The sequence below is a fragment of the Phascolarctos cinereus genome, unplaced genomic scaffold (genome assembly GCF_003287225.1).
Source record: "Phascolarctos cinereus isolate Bilbo 61053 unplaced genomic scaffold, phaCin_HiC Scaffold_7;HRSCAF=346, whole genome shotgun sequence".
Lineage (NCBI taxonomy): Eukaryota > Metazoa > Chordata > Mammalia > Diprotodontia > Phascolarctidae > Phascolarctos > Phascolarctos cinereus.
Window position 1 is genome coordinate 84,625,049 of NW_027556180.1, and position 20,725 is coordinate 84,645,773.

General features: G+C 37.0%; 1 protein-coding gene across 1 annotated transcript in view; it reads right to left on the bottom strand.

Moving 5' to 3' along the window:
- Positions 1-3,968: 3,968 nt before the first annotated feature.
- The window catches only part of CYP20A1 (cytochrome P450 family 20 subfamily A member 1), a 51,273-nt gene continuing 34,516 nt past the window's right edge, over positions 3,969-20,725 (bottom strand). The window contains exons 12-13 of the mRNA XM_020972841.2: positions 9,599-9,688; positions 3,969-9,455 (exon numbers count right to left, since the gene is read on the bottom strand). Of these exons, the coding sequence (XP_020828500.1) occupies positions 9,305-9,455; positions 9,599-9,688 (241 nt within the window). The 3' untranslated portion in view covers positions 3,969-9,304. The remainder of the gene's footprint in view (positions 9,456-9,598; positions 9,689-20,725) is intronic.

Consider the following 20,725-nt stretch of genomic DNA (forward strand, 5'->3'; position numbering starts at 1 on the left):
TGTGCCCAAAGTACTATAAAACTATGCCTACCCTCTGACACAGCAGTACCACTATTAGATCTGTATTCCAAAGAGATCAAAGAAAAATATTTATATCAGCTTTCCAAATTTCCAAAGAATTGGAAATTGAGGGAATGTCCATTAACTGGGGAATGGCTGAATAACTTGTGGTATATGATTGTGATGGAGTACTACTGTGCTGTAGAGCAGGATGCTTTCAGAAAAACTTGGGAAGGCTTACATGAATTGATGCAAAGAAAAATGAACAGAATCAGAACATTGTGCATGATAACATCAATATTGTACAATGATCAACTGTGAATGACTTAACTATTCTCAGCAATACAACAAAGCAAGATGATTCCAAAGGACTCATGATGAAAAACGCTATCCACCTCCAGAGAAACTACTGATGGATGCAGATCGAAACATGCTTTTTAAAACTTTATTATTCTTGATTTTTTTCGTTTGCTTTTTGGTCTGTTTTCTTTTGCAACATGGCTAATATGGGAATGTTTTGCATGAAGCACATGAATACTCTATATCAAATTGATTGCCTTCTGGAGGGGAGAGGGAAGGAAGGAGAGAATTTGGCACTCAAAACTTTAAAAAATGAATGTTAAAAATTTTGTTTACTTGTAATTGAGAAAAAATAAGATAAAAACAAAAACAAAAACTTCTGCTTATCTATACTTCCATTTGAACTTATAATGGGCCTTTTTTTTTTTTGGCATCACTCTTCTTTCCCTATCCTCCTGCCAATTAAAAGCCAAAAAAGAAAAACATCCTTGCAGCAAATAAAAATAGTCATGCAAAACAAATTCAAATGACTGTTTCCAAAAATACAGCTCTTTCTGTACCTTGTCCACCATCTCTTTATTAAGAGACGGGCAACATACCTCAACATAGCTCTTTTGGAAACAAGGTTGGTCATTGCTTTGATCAATGTTCTTAAGTCTTTCTACTTTGCATCTACTGATCTACCTGGTTTCAACACCACAGAACAAGATGCCCCTATGTCCCTGGCCTCATTCCCTCTACCTCCATCCCACTTTCCTACCTTCTTTATTATGTCGTCTCTAAGCATTCAATTTTAAGATCCTTGAGGTTAGAGACTGTCTTTCTTTAATTAGTTGTTTCCCAGTGTTTAGCATAGTGCACATAGTATGTGTTTAACAAATGTTTATTGGATTGGATTGGATTATTTCTATGATTTGTTCTTTTATCCACTCATTTTAGGATTAGATTATTTAGTTTCCAATTGATTTTTAATTTATGCTTCAAAGGCCCTTTACTGAATGTAATTTTTATTGCATTATGGTCCAAAAAAGTTGCATTTGATATTTTTCTGTATTTTTTGTAAGGTTTTTATGTCCTAGGACATGGTCAATTTTTGCAAAGGTACTATACACAGCTGAGAATAGGTATCTCCTTTCTATTTTCATTCAATATTCTCCAAAGGTCTATCTACAGGAGTAGGGAAATTGCAGCCTCAAGGCCATATGTGGCCTTCTAGGTCATTGGGTGAGGCCTTTTGACTGAGTTCAAGTTTTACAGAACAGATCCTTTTATTAAGGGATTTGTTCTGTGAAATTGGATTCAGTCAAAGGGCCCCACTTGAGGACCTAGAGGGCCACATGTGTCCTCCAGGCCACAGGTTCCTCATCCTGGACATAAATAATTTTTCTAAAGTTCTACTCATTTCCTTAAATTCTTTCTTGTTTATTTTATGGTACATGTAAAGATCTCCTCTCTTTTGTGATCCTTACTAGTTTCTTGGTTGTTGAATGTTTCTTTCTGGATGCGTGCAGTATTTTTTCTTTGATATGGAATCTCTGGATTTTGGGTGTGGCATTACCAGGACTTTGTCTTTTGAGGTTTCTCTCAGGATGTGATCCATAGATTCCTCCTGTCTTCGATTCGATCTCTGATTTTGACAGGTATGGGCAACTTTAATTTTTATTCAATGAAATACAATTTAGGCTTTTAAAAATTATAGTTTTCAGGGAGTCCAATGACTCTCAAATGATCTCTCCTTGATCTATTTTCCAGGTCAGTTGTTTTTTTATATCAGATACCTTATAGATAGAGTGCCAGCCTGAAGTCAAGAAGACTCATCTTCCTGAGTTCAAATCTGGCCTCAGACACTTACTACTGTGTGATCCTAGGTAAGTCACTTCACCCTGTTTGTCTCAGTTTCCTTTTCTGTAAAATGAGCTGAAGAAGGAAATGGCAAACTGTTCTAGGATCAGTATGAGTTCTTCAAGAACAAGTCATCCCAGGCTAAGCTCATTTCCTTTTCCTCATAAGGTTATTATGCTATGACTATATCCATTAAATCAGGGAAAAGTCCCAGGTCCTTTTTAATGGCAAGTATTTTACTTATCCCAAATGTTTGACTGATAGTTGTCATTGCTGCTGAGATGATGTTGTTTTGAGTTGTTTTAGTCTCTGGGACCTCATTTTGGGGTTTTCTTGGCAGATATACTGGAGTGGTTTGCTATTTCCTTCTCCAGCTTATTTTAGAGAGGAGGAAATTGAGCTAAAGAGGATTAAGTGACTCACACAGCTAGTGTCTGAGGTCACATTTGAACTCAAGTCTTCCTGACTCCAGGACCAGTACTCTATCCACTGTGCCACCTAACATCCAGGTATGGCAGGTAAATATAATTGGGTTCACAAAATCAACTTCTCTTAGATTGCTGGACAGCAGTTTATGTGGGAAAAGTTCCATAACCTAAACATAAAGGGCTTTATTATTAAAGAGAGAGAGAGACAGAGAGAGAGACAGAGACAGAAAGAGAGATGAAGAAGAAGAAGAAAGTTTTTTTCCCAACTATACCTAAAGGAAAAATTATTTTAAGTAAATTTTTTATTGATACATTTTATTTTTACATTGCTTAAACTTCTGCCATTTCATTCCGCTTCCCCCTCTCAGACAGCAATTTAAAGAAGTATTATTAGCCAAAAAAACAAGGGATATAGATAATCATAACAGATAAAATAGTCAATTTCAGTTACAGAAATATAAAAACCTTTCACACAGGGTCAATGCGTCTAGAAGAAATTGTTATGAAAAATTCCTTGCAACAAACATCACTGATAAAAGTCTAATATTCAAGCTACACAGGGAATAAACAGACACATGTTAGACCAAAAGTCATTCCTTAGTAGATAAATGGTCAAAGAATATAGTTGGGTTTTTTTTAGAAAAGAATGAAATCTACCAACAACATATGAAAGAATGTTCTGAACCAGAGGTGTCAAACTCCCAGTCCACAAGTTGCTGCCTTCAAAATTCCCAAGTGCTGCCTCAACCATATGAAAAATTGGGAAATATTTAACAAAATAAATAAAATACAACACAACATAATGCTAACTTGAAGTTTTCTAAGGCAATATGCCATCAGCAGGGATCCATTTCTATCTGAATTTGTTGCCACTGCTCTAAACCACCAAGAGAAGAAAAGCAAATTAAAACAACTCTGATGTTTTGCTTCACACCAGCAAATTGGTAAAGATGATAAAAAACAGAAAAAGTTAATACTGGAGGAGCTATGGGATGACAGACACACTAAATTAATTTTTGATAGAAAATCATTTGGAATTATAGGGGGGAAATCACTGAAATACTCTTATCTTTTGATCCACCAAGTCATACCCTTTCACATAAGGAGGTCAAAGACAAAACAAAAGGTTCCATATATTCATCCTCATACTTTTTGTAGAAAAAAAAAATGAAACTAAAAGCAGCTCCCCTGTTGACTGGGTAATAGGGAAATAAATGCAGTACAGGAATGCAATGATGTATGTCCTTGCACTGTAAGAAGCAACAAATACTGACAAATGTGTAGGAACATGAAAGACTTCCATGAACTGATGCAGTTAAGAAGGTGAAACCAGGAGAACCACACATCCTGTGACTACAGTAATCTAAAGGACAAAATTAAAAGGCAACTGAACTCAGATTAAATACAAAGACCAATTTATTTTGTTTACAGAGAACAGATAATTAAACTTATCTCATACCTTACTGTGGGGGTGGGGTACAGGAAGAAGAGAAGTGTGAAATGTTGCCTATGATATCAAATGAGGTCATTTTTGCTTTTCCTGTTGTTTTAAGGAAAAGTTTGGTGGGGATGGGGAGAAAAAAAGTTGTTTCTTTTTAAAAAATATTTTACCAAGTTGGGAAATTAAAACAACAACAATGATGACCATCTGGAAGTTTTAGAACACTATAAACTCAATATGGGTCAGAAGATAAAAACCCTAATCCTATCTTAGGCTGCATTAATGCTGGTATTATTTCCAGAACAAGCAAGTTGTCCTAGCTTTGTATTCTGGCATGTGTGTACAAACTTGGTATATGTGTATTCTGGCATAATGTTGGCTTTGGAGCTAGAAAGACGTGAATTAGAATCTAGCCTTACACACCAGCTGTGTGACCCTGGGCAAGTCACATAACCTCCCTCAGCTACAATTAAATGAAGATATCACCTACTTCACAGGATTTTTGTGAGGATAAAATGAGACTATATTTGTGAAGCACTTTGCAAATCTTAAAAGTGCTATACAAATGTTTGCTATTATAATTCTAATAATAATTATTTTTAACAATTATTATTATTCGGTTCTGGTGGGACTACATCATGACTACTATGGTTCCACATTTTAGGAAGGACACTGATGAACCGTGAATAATGAAGTATACACAGAAAGGCAACCAGGATGGCTACCATGTCATGTGGAAACTGGTGGGGGTCAGGGAGTGGGGTAGGCAAGACAGCTGTCAAGTATTTGAGGAACAGGATTTAGACTTGTTGAAGCTTGGTAGAAGCTGGGGGAGGGGGCAGGGAACAAATTTTGCCTTGACACAAGAAAAACCTTTCTAATGATTAGAGCTGCCCAAAGTGCAATGAGCCTGCCACGTCTTCAAATGAAGGCTTCACTGACAATTTGTTAGGGATCTTGCAGTGGGATTTCTGTCTAGGTATAGGGTGGATTAGATCATCTCTGAGGCCTCCTCTAATTTGAGATTCTGTGTTTAAAAACTTCTCAACAGATCTGTATGTGAAAAGTTGCAATGTTTTTATTTTATTCTACAGTAAACATTTTAATCCTATAAATGAATTGTTTTGGCTGGCTCTCCTATGACCTATTCTATGAATTAAGCCTGATGAAAGCTCTTCTATTACCAACTACTGCCCTGTCCTACTTATTAGCCTCTTTCTCACCCCCCTGATTACCTGCATCACCTGCACCATTCTTGTTCTAGGAAAGTCTCTTCATCACTCTGAACCTCAGTTTCTTCATCTTCAAAGTCAGGGAAATCTACTAGATGCCCTTTAGGCCATCTGCTTTGGCTCTCTCCCATGACTGTCCTCTCAGAGCTGACTGCTATGTGGCTTTCCAATGCCAATTTTCTGCTCTAGTACAGCTTCCCCTCCCTCTTCCCAGCCTCCTATTGGGAAACAGTATTTATGCTCCATGTGCACAAAAACATTATTACTGTCAAGTGGAAAGAAAATAGTTAAGTTATAATAACTGACATATATAGTGTGTTAAAGTTACAAAGCACCTTACAACTACTGTCTCATTTGATCAGCTCTTCCAGCCTAACAATTATCCTGACTCTCAGCTGTACCTTGGCTTCCTACACTGATTCTGTGTGGTCTTCCAGCACACTCTGGGCACTTGGAAAACATTGTGAATTTTTCTTAAACATAGAATCATAGTATCTGGAGAAAACTTAAACAGCATTTTTTTGGGGGCAGGGTGAGGGTAGGGATAGTTAGTGTTAAGGAGAATCTTGTAACTAAAAAGCAATTCCTTTTTCAAGAAATTCTCAAATTTGGATCATGCCCTGAGTTAAACTATTCTTATTAAGAATAAAAATTTCATCTACTGAAAAGAACTTCTTTGTTATTCTTAACTCTAGCCCTAGCTAGAGTAAAAATATTAAAAATAGACAGAGATACAAAATAACTCAATAAACAAGGCAGCAGCCTTGAAACTAAAGTAACAAATGAATTATGTTAAATGAATGTGTACAAGAATTATCGCTAGACTTTTTAAAAAAATCTCTATGTGCACTTTAGCACATCCCCTTCAGTTGGTTTTGTACACTATATGCTCTTGCACAAAAGAATAATAAAGGTTTAAAAAACTATCCTGAAAAATGTGTATAATTAATAAACCAGATAAAATACAAGCCTGCCAATCTAGAAAATGGAAAACATGAAATGTCCATTTAAGGGAGGCACTTAATGCTCTGAAAAGATTTTACATTTAAAAAATTTTAACCAACTTGTCAGAGTAAGAAATCAAATGGTAATTAAATTAGGATTCCATATTTTTCTGACAAATGAGAAATAGCAGGGGAATGGGGTTTATGCTAGTTACCAGAAAAACAAAAACAAAAAATAAGGATCCATCCTAATTCTGCTCAAAATACCTACTCAGAAAGAGTACTTTAAAATACATTAAAAACAGCAGCATTGTTTCCCAAGTGATTCAGAGCCATTCAAAAAGAGGAGGCTTGTGTAAGTGTTGGAATGAACACTACTGTCTATGGATATAATTAAACTTCAGTTAACAGGAGGGTAAAAAAAAGGGGTAGATTTTTAATTAAACAAACTCAGTAACAGCATAGTAGACTGAAACAAAAACAACTGTAACCAGAAGTCAAAAAATAGTCATACAAAATACAGTGATTGTAGACCCCTTTTTTTCTCCCCTTAAGATGGTTTTTCTTAGGGGGCAGCTAGGTGGCGCAGTGGATAGAGCACTGGCCCTGAAGTCAGGAGTACCTGAGTTCAGATCCGGTCTCAGACCAAACACTTGACACTTACTAGCTGTGTGACCCTGGGCAAGTCACTTAACCCCAACTGCCTTTAAAAAAAAAAAAGATGGTTTTCTTAGGGATATACCACATAGCCTTTGTTTTTGTTCATTTTTCAGTTGTGTCCAACTCTTTTTTGACTGCATTTGGGGTTTTCTTGGCAAAGATACTGTAATGGTTTGCTGTTTCCTTCTCTAGCTCATTTTACAGATGAGGAAACCAAGGCAAATAGGGTTAAGTGACTTGTCCAGGGTCCCAACAGCAGATGAGTCTTCCTGACTCCAGGTCAGGCACTCTATTCACTGTGCCACCTAGCTGCCCACATGTGAAATTCATTGTGTGAAATTCACTGGAACCACCTAAGATAGATTGAACATTTCAGACCGAGGTTTGAATGTTCTCTCCTGCACTTGACTGGAGCATCAATGCCAAACAAACAAGGCACTTCAGTGTCATGACAGCTTGGCAAAAACGCAACATGAAAAACAAAAATACCTTAGTTTTCTATGTGTAATTATAGCCTAAGCCCTCACTGCGACTGGGTGATTGGGAACTCAATAAAGAAAAAGAAAGGGCCAAGTGTACATGATGAGGGCATGGTGGGGGTAGAGTGGGCAGGATGAGTCCTTAACTACATTTCTCTTGCAGGCCTGAAGTTTAAACTTATACTAACACTTAGTAACCATTTGGATGTCAAAACAAAAACAAAACTAAGAGGTGAGTCATCCACAACTTTAAAAAAAATTATATTATCCTATCTCTAACCTGTTCTATTTTACTAGTTGGAACAATAACCATGATTAGTTGACATTCTTTGGTTAAAATAAGCAGAATTTACTAGGTGGAGAGTCCTTGGCTTTAGGTTTTCAAGTGTCTCTTTTGCTCTGTTGGAAGCCACATACGAGTGTTTCTATTTGGACAGTTTTCTCAATTGCCTCATATCCTATACTGGCAGATGTCAGTGCATCACACTGGTGATGAAGACTGAGGGCTAGGAAGAGGTTCTGGAATCTAGAATTTGCCATTCTACCCACTGCCATAGGAATTAAGACTCTCTATACCTATATTTATTATTAATCCATTTAACGTATTTCTTCCATATAATTTTTTTCTTCCTGCACCAGGGACCTGGACCATGTGGCCTTTTTGGGGTCCAGATCCCAAAGACATGGTCTTTTCCTTTCTTCCATATAATTTTATTTCAATAGTAAGGAACTGAGGTTGAACCATATCCAGCCAATCTATGCTCTTAATGTGCTCATTCTACTTGTCTGGTGTGTGGTAGATGACTGTTACCCCAAACATCTATCACGTGAGTATTTCCTTGGGTGCCTGTAGAATCCTCTGCATCCACAGTACATCAGTCAGTAACATCTATTGCTGAGACACAATTCTTGGGGGATGTTGCAAGACTCTACTTCTTCAACTGGTTTTTCATTTGTCTTGAATGAAAGATATAGAGAATTCCTAGACTGTTGTTTTTTTTTAAAGGAAGATAATCTCCCCTTCTCTTTCCTATTCTTTTTATACTAAAATGGTACACCTGTCAAAACAACTAGGTGTCACGATAAGAGGTAGAACACATAATAAGAGGTAGAGTATGCAAGTATATAAGTAACTATTAGAAAGATATGTCACCAAACTCTTGCCTCCTCCAATCTGCCAAACAATTTTCCCCCAAGAATAACAATTTCAATTATATAAGAAAAATAAAAGGTAGGAGGTGATATGGGAAAACATTAATTCAAAAATATAAAGCTAAACTATCCATTTAAAGTGAGCAGTATCTTGGTACAATATAGTTACAAATACGCTCTGCTTTAAGAAAATCTTATAGAGCATACACAAATCTAAATTATAAAACAAATTAGGTAAAATTCATATTACAAAAGGTTTCTTTGTTTATAAAATGATTTGCCACAATATTTCTATAAATATTCAGTTCCCTTTGCATATTTAAAATGTATAATAGTATGTATAATACATGCTTTATGCTTTCTTAGAATTAAAATTCTTCAAAACAGGGACCATTTAATGTAAATGTTTTATGTAAAAACTAGAACACAATGGATAATTTAATATTAAACAATGAAAATTATAACTACTAGCTATTGCTGTCTAAAACAGTGGTCCTCACTGCCAGTCAGCCCTAAAGGATACACTGCTCATGGCTGGTCTGTTATGACAAGGCAGTGTTTAGAAATGGTCTTGCAAAAAAACCTTCACTTCTGTATCACACTTCCTGGAGTCAATGTGGTTCAAATAACAAATGTCTGTATTAAATTCACTTTAGTAAAGGAATATTAATATGAAAAAGAAGATAATGTTAAAAATGTAGAAAAAAGTTAAGGTCTGAACACCAAACCCTATGATAGATTTAGGATATCATTTTTCAGTGAAACAAATGAATTCTCAGCACCAGCGGGCTGAAGCGCTTTCTTTTTTGCAACTTGACATTCATTTTTAGTTTCTTTTAGAAACAGTGACCCATGTTTCTTCCTTTGACGATGTTACCAGCTCATATTTGGTCTCAATAACTTGCCCTTCCACAGGATGTAAGCACAGTTTTCTCACCAGCACACTTAGAAGCACTGTGGCCACCATATATGCAAACCTAGTCAGAAAGAAAGGCAAATAATTATATAAAAACATGACATAAAGAAAAGATAAAACAGATGATAATTTTTTTCATCTATAATGGATGCCAAAATTAAAACCAAAGAAACAGGCACCTCTCCTCTTCCTAATTCACTTTACCTCAACTCAGGGCACTCTTGTGTGCCTGAAAATCCAAGCAAAGAAAGATTTTTCATAGCAGATTCATCATCAAACCTGTCTGGATCAAACCTTGAATAGAGAAAAACAGAAATGAGAACAAATCATTATACATATTGTCCGGTAGACATGATACCACTCCTCACATTTAAAAAAATGTTCTTTCGTTTTTATCACTTTCATTTCCAGATATATCCCCCCCATCTCCCCAGAAAGCGACTCATTGTAACAAAAAAGAAAGAAAAAAATTATTCAGACAAACTAACGCATCAACCAAGACTGGCAACATATGCTGTGTTCTACACCCATAGTCCTGAACCTCTGCAGGAAAATGGAAGGAGGCGCACTTTTTCAACTCTTCTTCAAGGACAACTTGATCCTTATAATGATATAGCATTCACTTTCCCTTTACATTGCTGCAGTGATTTGTGTGCATTTTTTCCTTCTCCAGATTGTCCATATTCATTGCTTCTTACAGTATAGTAATATTTCATTATATTCACATGCTGTAGTTTGTTTAGCCATTCACTAAGGATGGGCATTTACTCTGTTTCCAGTTCCTTCCTACTACAAAAAGGGCTTACCATTGATCATGCTTTGCCAAACCACAAGCCTAGATTACTTCTCCCATCAGCCTCTTTCATTCCTATTCATGTGTTGCTGAACAAGAAGTAGAGGAAATCAAGAGTAGCATTCCCTTTTTTTTTTTAAGGCAGTTGGGGTTAAGAGACTTGCCCAGGGTCACACAGCTAATAAGTGTCAAGTGTTTGGTCTGAGACTGGATTTGAACTCAGGTACTCCTGACTTCAGGGCCAGTGCTCTATTCACTGTGTCACCTAGCTGCCCCTAAGAGTAGCATTTCTTAACCTTTCTTGTATTATAGACAACCCCCACTCCCCCCATTACTCAGAATGTTTTTTTTCTTTTTTTTTTAGCTAGGCAATGGGGTTAAGTGACTTGCCCAGGGTCACACAGCTAGTTAAGTGTTATGTGTCTGAGGTCACATTTAAACTCAGGTCCTCCTGAATCCAGGGCTGGTGCTCTATCCACTGTGCCACCTAGCTGCCCCATGTTTTTTAAATAACTGAAGGAAATGCTATATTTCAGCTAGAGACTGGCAAAAACAAAGTTCTATTTTTTTTTTTATCCACGTTCACAGACCCACCTGAAATCTACCCGTGGACCTCAATTGAAGAACTTTTTATAATTTTTCTTTAAGAACTATTAGAGTGAAAGAACGTTGGACCTGAGTCAGAGAAAGTGGCTTCAAAGCCCAGCTCTACTGGTTACTATTTAAATGAGCTTGGGAAAGATTTGTAACCTCTCTAGGGCTCAATTTTCCCATCCATAAAAATAAAGAGGTGGTGCTAGATAACCTTTATGGTCCTTTCCAGCTCTACATCTATGACCCTATGAACATCACGATATGGAAGCCAAGAAAGCTAATGTATTTTCAGGCTGCATTTAAGTAAGGGAGGAATGGGGTCTAGGCCCTTTTGTGCTCTATCTTGTTCAGATCACACCTGGAATACTGTGTTCAATTTTACACACTACATTTAAGAAAAAAATACTGATAACCTTTAATGTCTAGAAAAGAGCAACCAAGGTGGTAAAGAGCTTTCAAACATTATTACACGGGGATCAGTTGAAAAAATGGGAATGTTTTGCCCTGGAGAAGAGGAGTTAGGTGAGACACATGAAAGTTGTCTTCAAGTACCTGAAGGACTGCCAGGTAAAAGAGGGAGACTTGTTTTGCATGGCACCGGACAGCAGAACCAGGAGCAAGGTGTGGAAGTTGAAGGGAAGCAAATTTATTCTTGATAAAGGAAGACTTACTAAGGGTTGGAAGCTATTCAAAAGTGGAATAAAATTCCTGGGAGAATGGTGGATTCCACCTGACTGAGGGGTTTTTAAGCAGTGGTTGAATGTCCTCTCACTGGTACTGTTGTAGAAGGGATTTTTGTTCAGGAACGGGTAGGATCATGTGGTCTCTGAGGTTCCTTCCAATTCTGAGATTCTATATATGTTATCTTATTTCTTAGTTGAGAGAGGTTTTAAGAAAATATAACGCATGCAGTTTCTTAATGAATACATATTTTAAAACTATACTCATATCAGACAAATAACGAATGAATAACAAAATCCCAAGAAATTAAAACTTAAATATCAGTTACATGACACTAAATAATGATCAATAAGTGAGGCACTTTATTTTGCATGACGCTGGTTTCTTCAGGTTGTGGTCTCCTCTATACCCATCTATGCTTTTTAAGTTATACTTATAAGTTATTTTCATTCCAGAGGTACCATAAAATACATGGGGAAAATGGAAATGAGTGTAATTTAGAAGAGGGAGAAAATAGGCTAAACAGACTAGAAAAAAAATTCTCCACCCCGCCATCAAAGAATTTAAGCTTTCTATTTCTTTGGAAAACATTTCTTTTTCGGTCCCATTTAAGGGTTTGATTGTTTTTTCCTACAAGTAAGAAGAATGTTAATAGTTCCAATTTCATTTAAAAAATAAAACCACTGGATTGTCCTGTCCTTTTATAAAGTGATGTACATATTACAGTACAAAATAGTTTTGTATTATGCACTACAAAAGATTAAAGATTAAAATAACTTTAATCAGTTTTTCTTTTGACACAATCTTGAAAAAGGAGAACACAGATGGTTGCCCAAGGGCATCTAAGTATTTTCACATTGTATTGTAATGAACCTGCTTTTTCAAGTTCATAATTGGAATTACCCCACATTTTCATTATTATTTAAAAATAAACATATGGGCATGAAAGACCCAGGAGGATTTAAGCTTTTTTTTTTTCTGGAGGGGGGAACTTTTCCTTCATTCAATTTTGTCTGCAAATAATCTAATTTTCAGCTTCACTTTGAAGACTGACATTTCAGTTCATTCATCATCAAATTATGTTAACATTATTCTATATATAATGTTTGGTAATTTTATCTAAGATCCTGTGCTTTTGGAGCAACCCAACAACAGTCAATAAGCATTTACTGAGCACTTACTTTGTGCCAAGAACTGTGTTAACTGACACTAATATACATAGAAAGAAATTACGTGACTCATCTGAAGATAAATTCATTTCAGCTGAAGGTAGAGAGCATCAAGTTCTTAAGCAGGATTACATCTCAGTTTGATTTTCACCAATTCTATTTCAGAGAAATTTCCTTGCAGATACAGTGGAAACTAGGACAAACATTTATTAAGCACCTACTGTGTGCCAGGCACTGTGCTAATCATTGGAAATACAAACAAAGGCAAAAGATAGTCCTAGTCCTTGAGAAGCTCACAATTTAATGGAAACAACATGCAATAGCCTGTGTACAGACAAAATAGTACTGAATTATGGATGCAGTAAAATGTGATTCTTTTTATCTTTCCTTATCTTTACAGATTACCTTAGCATAACAATTATGACGCAGGACAGGATTATGCCAATAGCAAATGAACTACATCAATCATTTCTTCAGCAATAACACTGAATTTTACTGATGTGTCCCTGGATTTGTCTCGCTTCTTTGTATATAACTTTTTATCTACGGTCCAGAATAGGAACACATAGTCAAGGTTTTAGCGCTCTTGAAATACTGATAAAGACTGTAAAAATTTAATAGGCAAGAAAATATTTGTGAAAAAACTCTATTCTGTGCTAGGAAGAAAAGAGTCATCATCAGCATTAGCTACACTACGCCAATATGACAACAAAATGGATCTTAATGATATGAGTGCCCTTAGGATCATCCATGCTCATAAGACCTCTTATAACATCACATGAATGCCAATAGAGCACATGTGTTATCTGTTAGTTGCCCCTTATTCCTGCTATTTGAACAGTGTCATTTTTTCCAATCATAACATTTTTGGATTGTATCTCCTACACAGCTTTTTTTGTGTAATTCTTCAGTTGTAATATACAACATGGTCATGCCCATGCCCACAATGGGCCGTTTTTTGGTTTTGTTTTTTTGGAGTAAGTTTCCATTTCAGTTCTTCACAAACCAAGGTATTCCTCAATTTAAAGCTGTTAAGACACACTTGGAGGAATATTATTTTTGGCCAGACCTGTGATTTCATCAGTGTGGGAAACTCCCACCACTGACACAAATCTGTTAACTACAGATGATAAAAAGATGGGCCTTTATTTCATGGAGATACTTAGGGTCATTACAAGAGCCTGACAATTTCACAAGGGCACTCCGTCTACCCTCTTGTTTAATTCTGGGTCTAGTTCACTATTGGTGTACAGCGTCTGTCCAAGGTACTGTTGGACCAGTTTCTAACAGCTACCCATCCAATTGCATATCATAAATTAAACAATAGGAATTCTTTATTCATTTGGTTTCTCTTATATAAAAAGACAGGCCAAACACTTTTGAATGATAATGGTTCTCATCTGGGAGAGTATGTAGTGTTTTGGTGCTTGGTACAACCCTACATTATGATCCACAGACAGGTGCATCTAGGGAGCCTTACAACCTATACAGAATCCTTTTTCAATGTGAACTCTTCACTGTATCCCCTTCCTCCATAACAGTGGAGGCAAGTATAGTTCCTGTAAGTTTGCAATATACTTGGGCTCTGCTAGGCAGTGGCCGGGACAACACTAGTGCAGCTGCGAGCCAGGGGTCCTCTACACCTGGCACTAAAGCTGCTCAAGTTTATTTTTTCTTAATTTAGCCATGATCATGTCAGACTTTTTTGGCTGCCATATCATACTGCTGACTCATACTGAGCTTGCTGTTCATTAAAAACCCCAGATTTGTTTCAGAGAACTGCTATACAACCACACCTCCCTCATCTTGTACTTGTGAATTTGCTTTGTTTTTAACAGCACTGAATTTAATCTTCTTGGATTCAACCCTAAGTTCTCCTGTCAAGATATTTTTCTTCTATCCAATGTATTGCTATCTGGCCCCCATTCTCACACCCAGCTTTGTGTCATTTGCAAATCTGATAAGCAAGCCATCAATACCTTTATACAAGTCACTGATAGAAATGTTGAAAAGCACAAGGCCAAGTGCAAATCCCTAAGGCATCCAGTGTTGTATCCACAAGTCTCAAGGAAACCTATGAAGTCACATCTGTCATCTTGTATTAGAGTCTCTACTTCCTATTACTTTTTGAATAAACCTCGGGTATTTGTGTATAAACATATCTGAAGCTATTAGTATCGCTCTTTTCTTAGATTCTGCCTTCTGTATGCATAGGTCATTTTCTCCATTCCACGTTCTTTAAAAAAAAAAAGTAAGCCCTTTTGATTAGATTTGCAAGGCAGCAATTATATACATTCTTACCAGCCTCTGGTAGATACTCTATTTCTGGTCAGAAGAATAAAATAAGTCATGCTCCAAAGATTCAAATCCTGTTCTCAGATGCCATCTTTTTAGCTACTTTCTAAATCAGTTTTCCTCTTCTGTTTTCTTTAACTGTGCTGCAATGCAGAAAGCACAACCCGTTGAAAGACTCCCTAAGTTTCCTCTTCTGCAGGCTAAGTATTCCTCAGTTCTTTCAACCACACTCACACAGTTTTCCTTTCCTCTGGTTTTAAGTTGTTTACAACCTTTTCTCACAGAAGACAAAAGTAGAATCTGGACATAGAAATTTTTTCTTCAAGTTTTAGCCTACTTCTCCCCTAAGTCAAACTGTTGCTAACTTCACATATCCAAACCTCTCCAAACAATCTTCTCAATTATCTTCTTATTCAGGTCATCCTCTTCTTTCCTCTTGCTCCCTCTTGCACAGATGCCTGAAGCAGAAAAATGTACACTCATGGGCTTCTCTTGTCTGGGCCAAACATGTCCAGTTCCTTTAACTCATCCTCATGTGACACGCTTTGCTATCCCAGTAGTCTTCCACTGGACACTTTCCAGTTAATCTAGTTAAGATCAATGACCTTTCTAAACCGTGGTACCCAGAATTATACACAATTTCTTCTTTTTCTTTTTCTTCTTGCATATTTTATCAATTTATTTTGATTTATCAACAATCACTTCCATATGCTTTTGAGTTTAAAATTTTTCTCCCCCTTCCTCTTCACCTCCCTCCCCAAAACAGTGTACAATCTGATATAGGCTATACATTTACATTCCTATTAAACATATTTTCATATTAGTGAAGTTGTAAGTAAAAATTAAGCCAATAGGAGGAACCATCAGAAAGAGGAAACAAAACTCAACAGAAGAGAAAAAAAAAAGTGATTCAACTTTCACAGTTATGATTACTATCTGTGTCTTTTTCTCCATCCTTTTTTTCCCCTGTTTATGTTTTTCTTTCTCCTCTCTCCCTTCCCCCCCTCACCAGTATTTGCTTTTGACCACCGCCTCCTTCAGTCTCTCCTCCCTTCTATTTTCCCCCTCCCCCATCTTCCCCTTCACCCCCACTGCTTCTTCCCTCCCTTCTACCCCCCCCACCCTTTTCTTTCCCCTTTTCCTTCCTACTGCCCATAGGGCAAGTTAGATTTCCATACTTAACTGATTATGTTATTCCCTTCTTGAGTCAAATCTGATGAGAGCAAGGTTCAAACAATGCTCACCCCTCTCGCTTCTTTCCCTCTGCTGTAATAGAATTTTCTGTCTTTTCCTGTAATGTAATTTACCCTTGTCTGCCTCTTCCTTTCTCAGTACATTTTCTAAGATCAGGCTAATCCACTTACTTGGATCCATTTAACCCACTTGATTAGATTTTTTTTTTATCATTACAAAGTCAACTAATATCCACCCCCTTTATGTATACTCCTTTAACATGGTGTAATAACAATACAGTTCTCAAGAGTTGCAAGTGTCATCTTCCCTTGTAGGGATGTAAACAGTCCGCCCTTATTAACAACATTTTGTATCTTTCTGTCCCATTTACCTTTTTATGTCTTTCTTGAATCTTGGACTTGAAGATCAAATTTTTTGTTGAGCTCTGGTCTTTTTATGAGGAAGGTTTGGAAGTCCCCTATTTCACTGAATATCCATCTTCTCCCTTGAAAAATCATGCTCATTTTTGCAGGGTAGTTGATCCTTGGCTGCAATCCAAGCTGCTTTGCCTTTATGGAGTATCATCTTCCATGCCCTGCGGTCTTTTAATGTAGAAGCTGCAAGGTCCTGTGTAATCCTGACTGTGGTTCCATGATATTTAAATTGTTTCTTTCTGGCTGCTTGCAGCACCTTCTCTTTCATCTGGTAATTTTGGAATTTTGCTATTATATTCCTTGGCGTTGTCAATTTGGGATCTCTTTCAGGTAGTGAGTGATGTATTCTTTCTATGGTTATTTTACCTTCTGGTTCTAGGAATTCAGGACTGTTTTCCTTTATGATTTCCTGAAAGATACTGTCCAGGCTCTTTTTTTCATCATGATTTTCAGGTAGTCCAATGATTTTTAAATTGTCTCTCCTGGATTGATTTTCCAGGTTGGTTGTTTTACCAATGAGGTATTTTAAGTTTTCATCCATTTTTTCATTTTTCTCTTTCTGTTTGATTCTTGCTCTCTCATAGAGTCATTAGTTTCCATTTGTCCCAATTCTAGTTTTTAACAGATTGTTTTCTTCTGTTAGTTTTTGTACTTCCTTCTTCAATTGGCCAATTGTATTTTTAAGGGATTTGTTTTCTTCAGTGTACTTCTTTTCCAGTTTGCCAATGTGTTTTTTAGGGACTTGTTTTTCAGTGTACTTTTTTTCCAATTGGCCAATTGTATTTTTAAAGGACTCTTCTATCTCTCTCATTAGACTTTTAAAATCCTTCTTGAGCTCTTCTAAGGAGGCTTTTTGGGCTTCAGACCAGTTCATATTCCCTTTTGATGTTGCAGATGTGGGTTTGTTGACAATGTTGTCCTCTTCAGAATTTTTGTCTTGATCTCCACTCTTCTCATAATATGAATCTATGGTACATTTCTTTTTTCTCATAGTTTCTTTATTCCCTGACCTTTAAAGAGATTGAGCTTTCCTGCTGGGGAACAGAGGGCACTGATCCAAGCTTCTTGTGTTGGGTCACTGGCTTTGTGTGCTGGGGCCTCTTATGTTGGCAATTGCAGGCTGTAGGGTTTTGGCAGCTTTGTGTTGGGCTGGAATCAGCAAGGCTGGAACTTTCAGGCAATTCTAGGTTGCCTGCTTTTCCTTTCCTTTAGCTTTCTTCAGCTCCTTTTAGATGGGTGCTACAGGGTGTTTATTTGCCTGGGGCCCCTTGAAATGCTGCCTCCCTCACTTCTGCTAATGCACTGGGAGATTCCTTTGTGGTAGAGTGCCGAGGCACCTGGTGGTTTTCTGAGCTGGTTTCCACCGGTTCCCTTGCCCTCGCTGAGGCACTTGGAGGTCCAGGTATTGGTGTTTGTCTGCTCTACCACCTGGGCTTCAGGATCTCCTCCTGGTGGACAGTTGGGTTGGAATCAGCAAGGCTGGGACTTTAGGAAGACTCTAGGTTGTTTTCTTCAGATCCTTTCAGATGAATGCTGAGGGTGCTTATCTGCCTGGGGCCCTTTGCAGTGCTGTTTCCCTTAGTTTTACTGAGGCACTGGGAGAACTGTTTGCTGGGCTGCTGCACTGCTGTTCCATGTCTTTCTTCTAGTTCAGCTGTTTTTTTTCCCTAGGGTGATATTTTCTGGGTTTTCAGAGGTTGATAGGAGAGGGTGAGAGTGACAAACTTTCCGCTCTGCCATCTTGGCTCCCACAAGTGGAAGTCCACAATTTCTTCAGATATGGTTTGACCAGGGAAGAGGACAGAGGAACTGGCATCTCTTTATTCCTGGAACTTATGCCTCTTAGTGCAACCCAAGATACCATTAGTTTTTGGGACAGCCAATTCACACTACTGATGAGTTTTTAGTTAACCCCTAGATCTTTCTGAAATACATTGCTGTCTAAAATTATCTTCCCCATTCTATAACTTGTGAAACTGATTTTTAAATATCCAAATGCAAGATTTTACAGCTCTCTTTTAAATTTCATCTTCTTAGATTAAGCTCAGCAATATAACCTCTTAGATACTGACTCTGTTATCTAGCCTGTTAACTGTGCCTTTCATCTTTCTCTGAGTATGATGAGCACACCATCTATGCCTTTATTTAGGATTGATAAAAATGGCAGATAGCACAGGACCAAAGCATACGTCCTGATGGCACTCCACATGAAACCTCTTCTCAAGCTGACATGGAACCATCAACACTTATTCTTTTGAGTCTAACCAGTCAATGGATTCTGAATGTATCCAATTATACTAGCCTCTAGTTCATATCTATCTTTTCCACAAAATTATCATGATGTCATATCAAACATTTTGCCAAAATTTAGGCAAACTATATCTGTAGCAATTCCCCAATCTATTAGTAACTTAATTTAGCTATTTAGCAGATCTATTAATTTAGTATCAAAACAAAAAAATGAGATTGGTCTTCTGACCTGTCCTTTTTTCTCCCACTTTTTAAGAATTCTGCACTTAATAAATACCAGATAAAATAAACATTTCCATGAACACAGTAGAAAAGAGGATTGCACATGAAACTCTGAATCTCTATGGTACACAGCTTGCTTTCAAAAAAATACATAATAAATTCAATGTGTAACTTTCAAAGCTATCCTGCTCATCTGTGATTCTTTCTGGCTTTCTTCTGTTCTTTTTTTGTGCATAAAAAAAAGAAAGAGTTATAACAACTCTTTTTTCTTTCTTTCTTTTTTCTGGGCAATCCAATCCCTAGCCCCTTCTCTCCTTCACACCTTGCCCTTTCAAATTAAAAAAAAAAAAAGAAAAACTGGTAACAAATATGTAGTCAACATATCCAAAAATTTGCATCCATCTGCATCCATCCTCTCTGTCAAACACCTGGCCTATTTTTTGATGAATCTAAACAAGTTCTTTGTGATCCTTCCTTTTTCAACATAGTCATGTACCACCTCTTTAATAACAGGGATAACAACTGGAACGTGTTGAGTTTTGTCAGGAACTGAAGTCAAGTTCATCAGTCTATAGTTTGCGTATTCCATTCTTTCCTGTTTTTTGAGAATTTGAACACTGACCTTTTGCTGCATTACGTCTAGCATGGGGCTTCTCTTTTCAGCCATTTTTCATCTCTTCTTCAGTGTCATTTCCATTTACTTTAGGATTGTGATATGAGAGTCCGAACGCGGTGACTTGATTGTCCTTAATGATAAAAACAAGTTTGTTATAAGATTCTCTACAAAGGGTTTTGTCTGCTTGTTGTCCTTCTTCCAGCTTCATTCTTCCATTCCCTTGGCAGGACTTTGCTTAGCTGAGTACCTCATCACACTTTCTTGACATGGTTTTGCCATTCATTGCTTCTTGCTATTTCCTGAGGTGATACTGCTCCTAATTTTTTACAAATAAATTTGTATTCCAAACTGGTGTCTCCACTTGAGAACAGTATTTGCTGGATGAGGTAGTTTCTAGGCTCTTTCTGGTCTCCTTGGAACAGCTGATTTACAATGGTTAAACTTCCTTAGGAAACTTTTATAATTAATGTCAGTTTTCCTGACATTTTTGGCATCAACAACTTATTTAAATGGTTCGAGTTGGAAATGTTTTAATTGCATGCCAATTCCCTCCTCTTCATTTTTATTCTTTCTTCTAATTCTCTATTAATTTAGATCTTTAACAATTTGGGAGTCTGACTCTACACAGCTGATTTGGGAATGACACAGCAGGAATGATTTCCTGTCTGTTGAAATATAAGCAATATAATTTTTCAGGATGTATGTCCTGATTCTTTTCTCAAAGAAAGCATTTATAATAATACAGGGTTAGGCTTTTTGAAGTTTGCAAGCCTTCAGCTACTTGCATTCCTTACTCCTAAACAATGTTTTCCAGTATATTTTACCATCCTCTCCTTAGTTCGTCTTTGCAGTAAAATCACCAAATAACAAAGCATACACTGATTTAATTTGGAAGACCTTATCAAAATCTTCTTTACCTTCTTATCCTAAATGCTGGTGATGGATAAGCTATGATTATGTTCACAGTGGTCTTTTTGAAAAAAATTAACATAATCATGCAATATGATACGGCCAAATGTCCCATTAAGTGTTTCTTATTGCCACTGAACACATAATGAAATCACTACCACCAAATCCTTTATTTAACTCTTCAAAAAGAGTCTG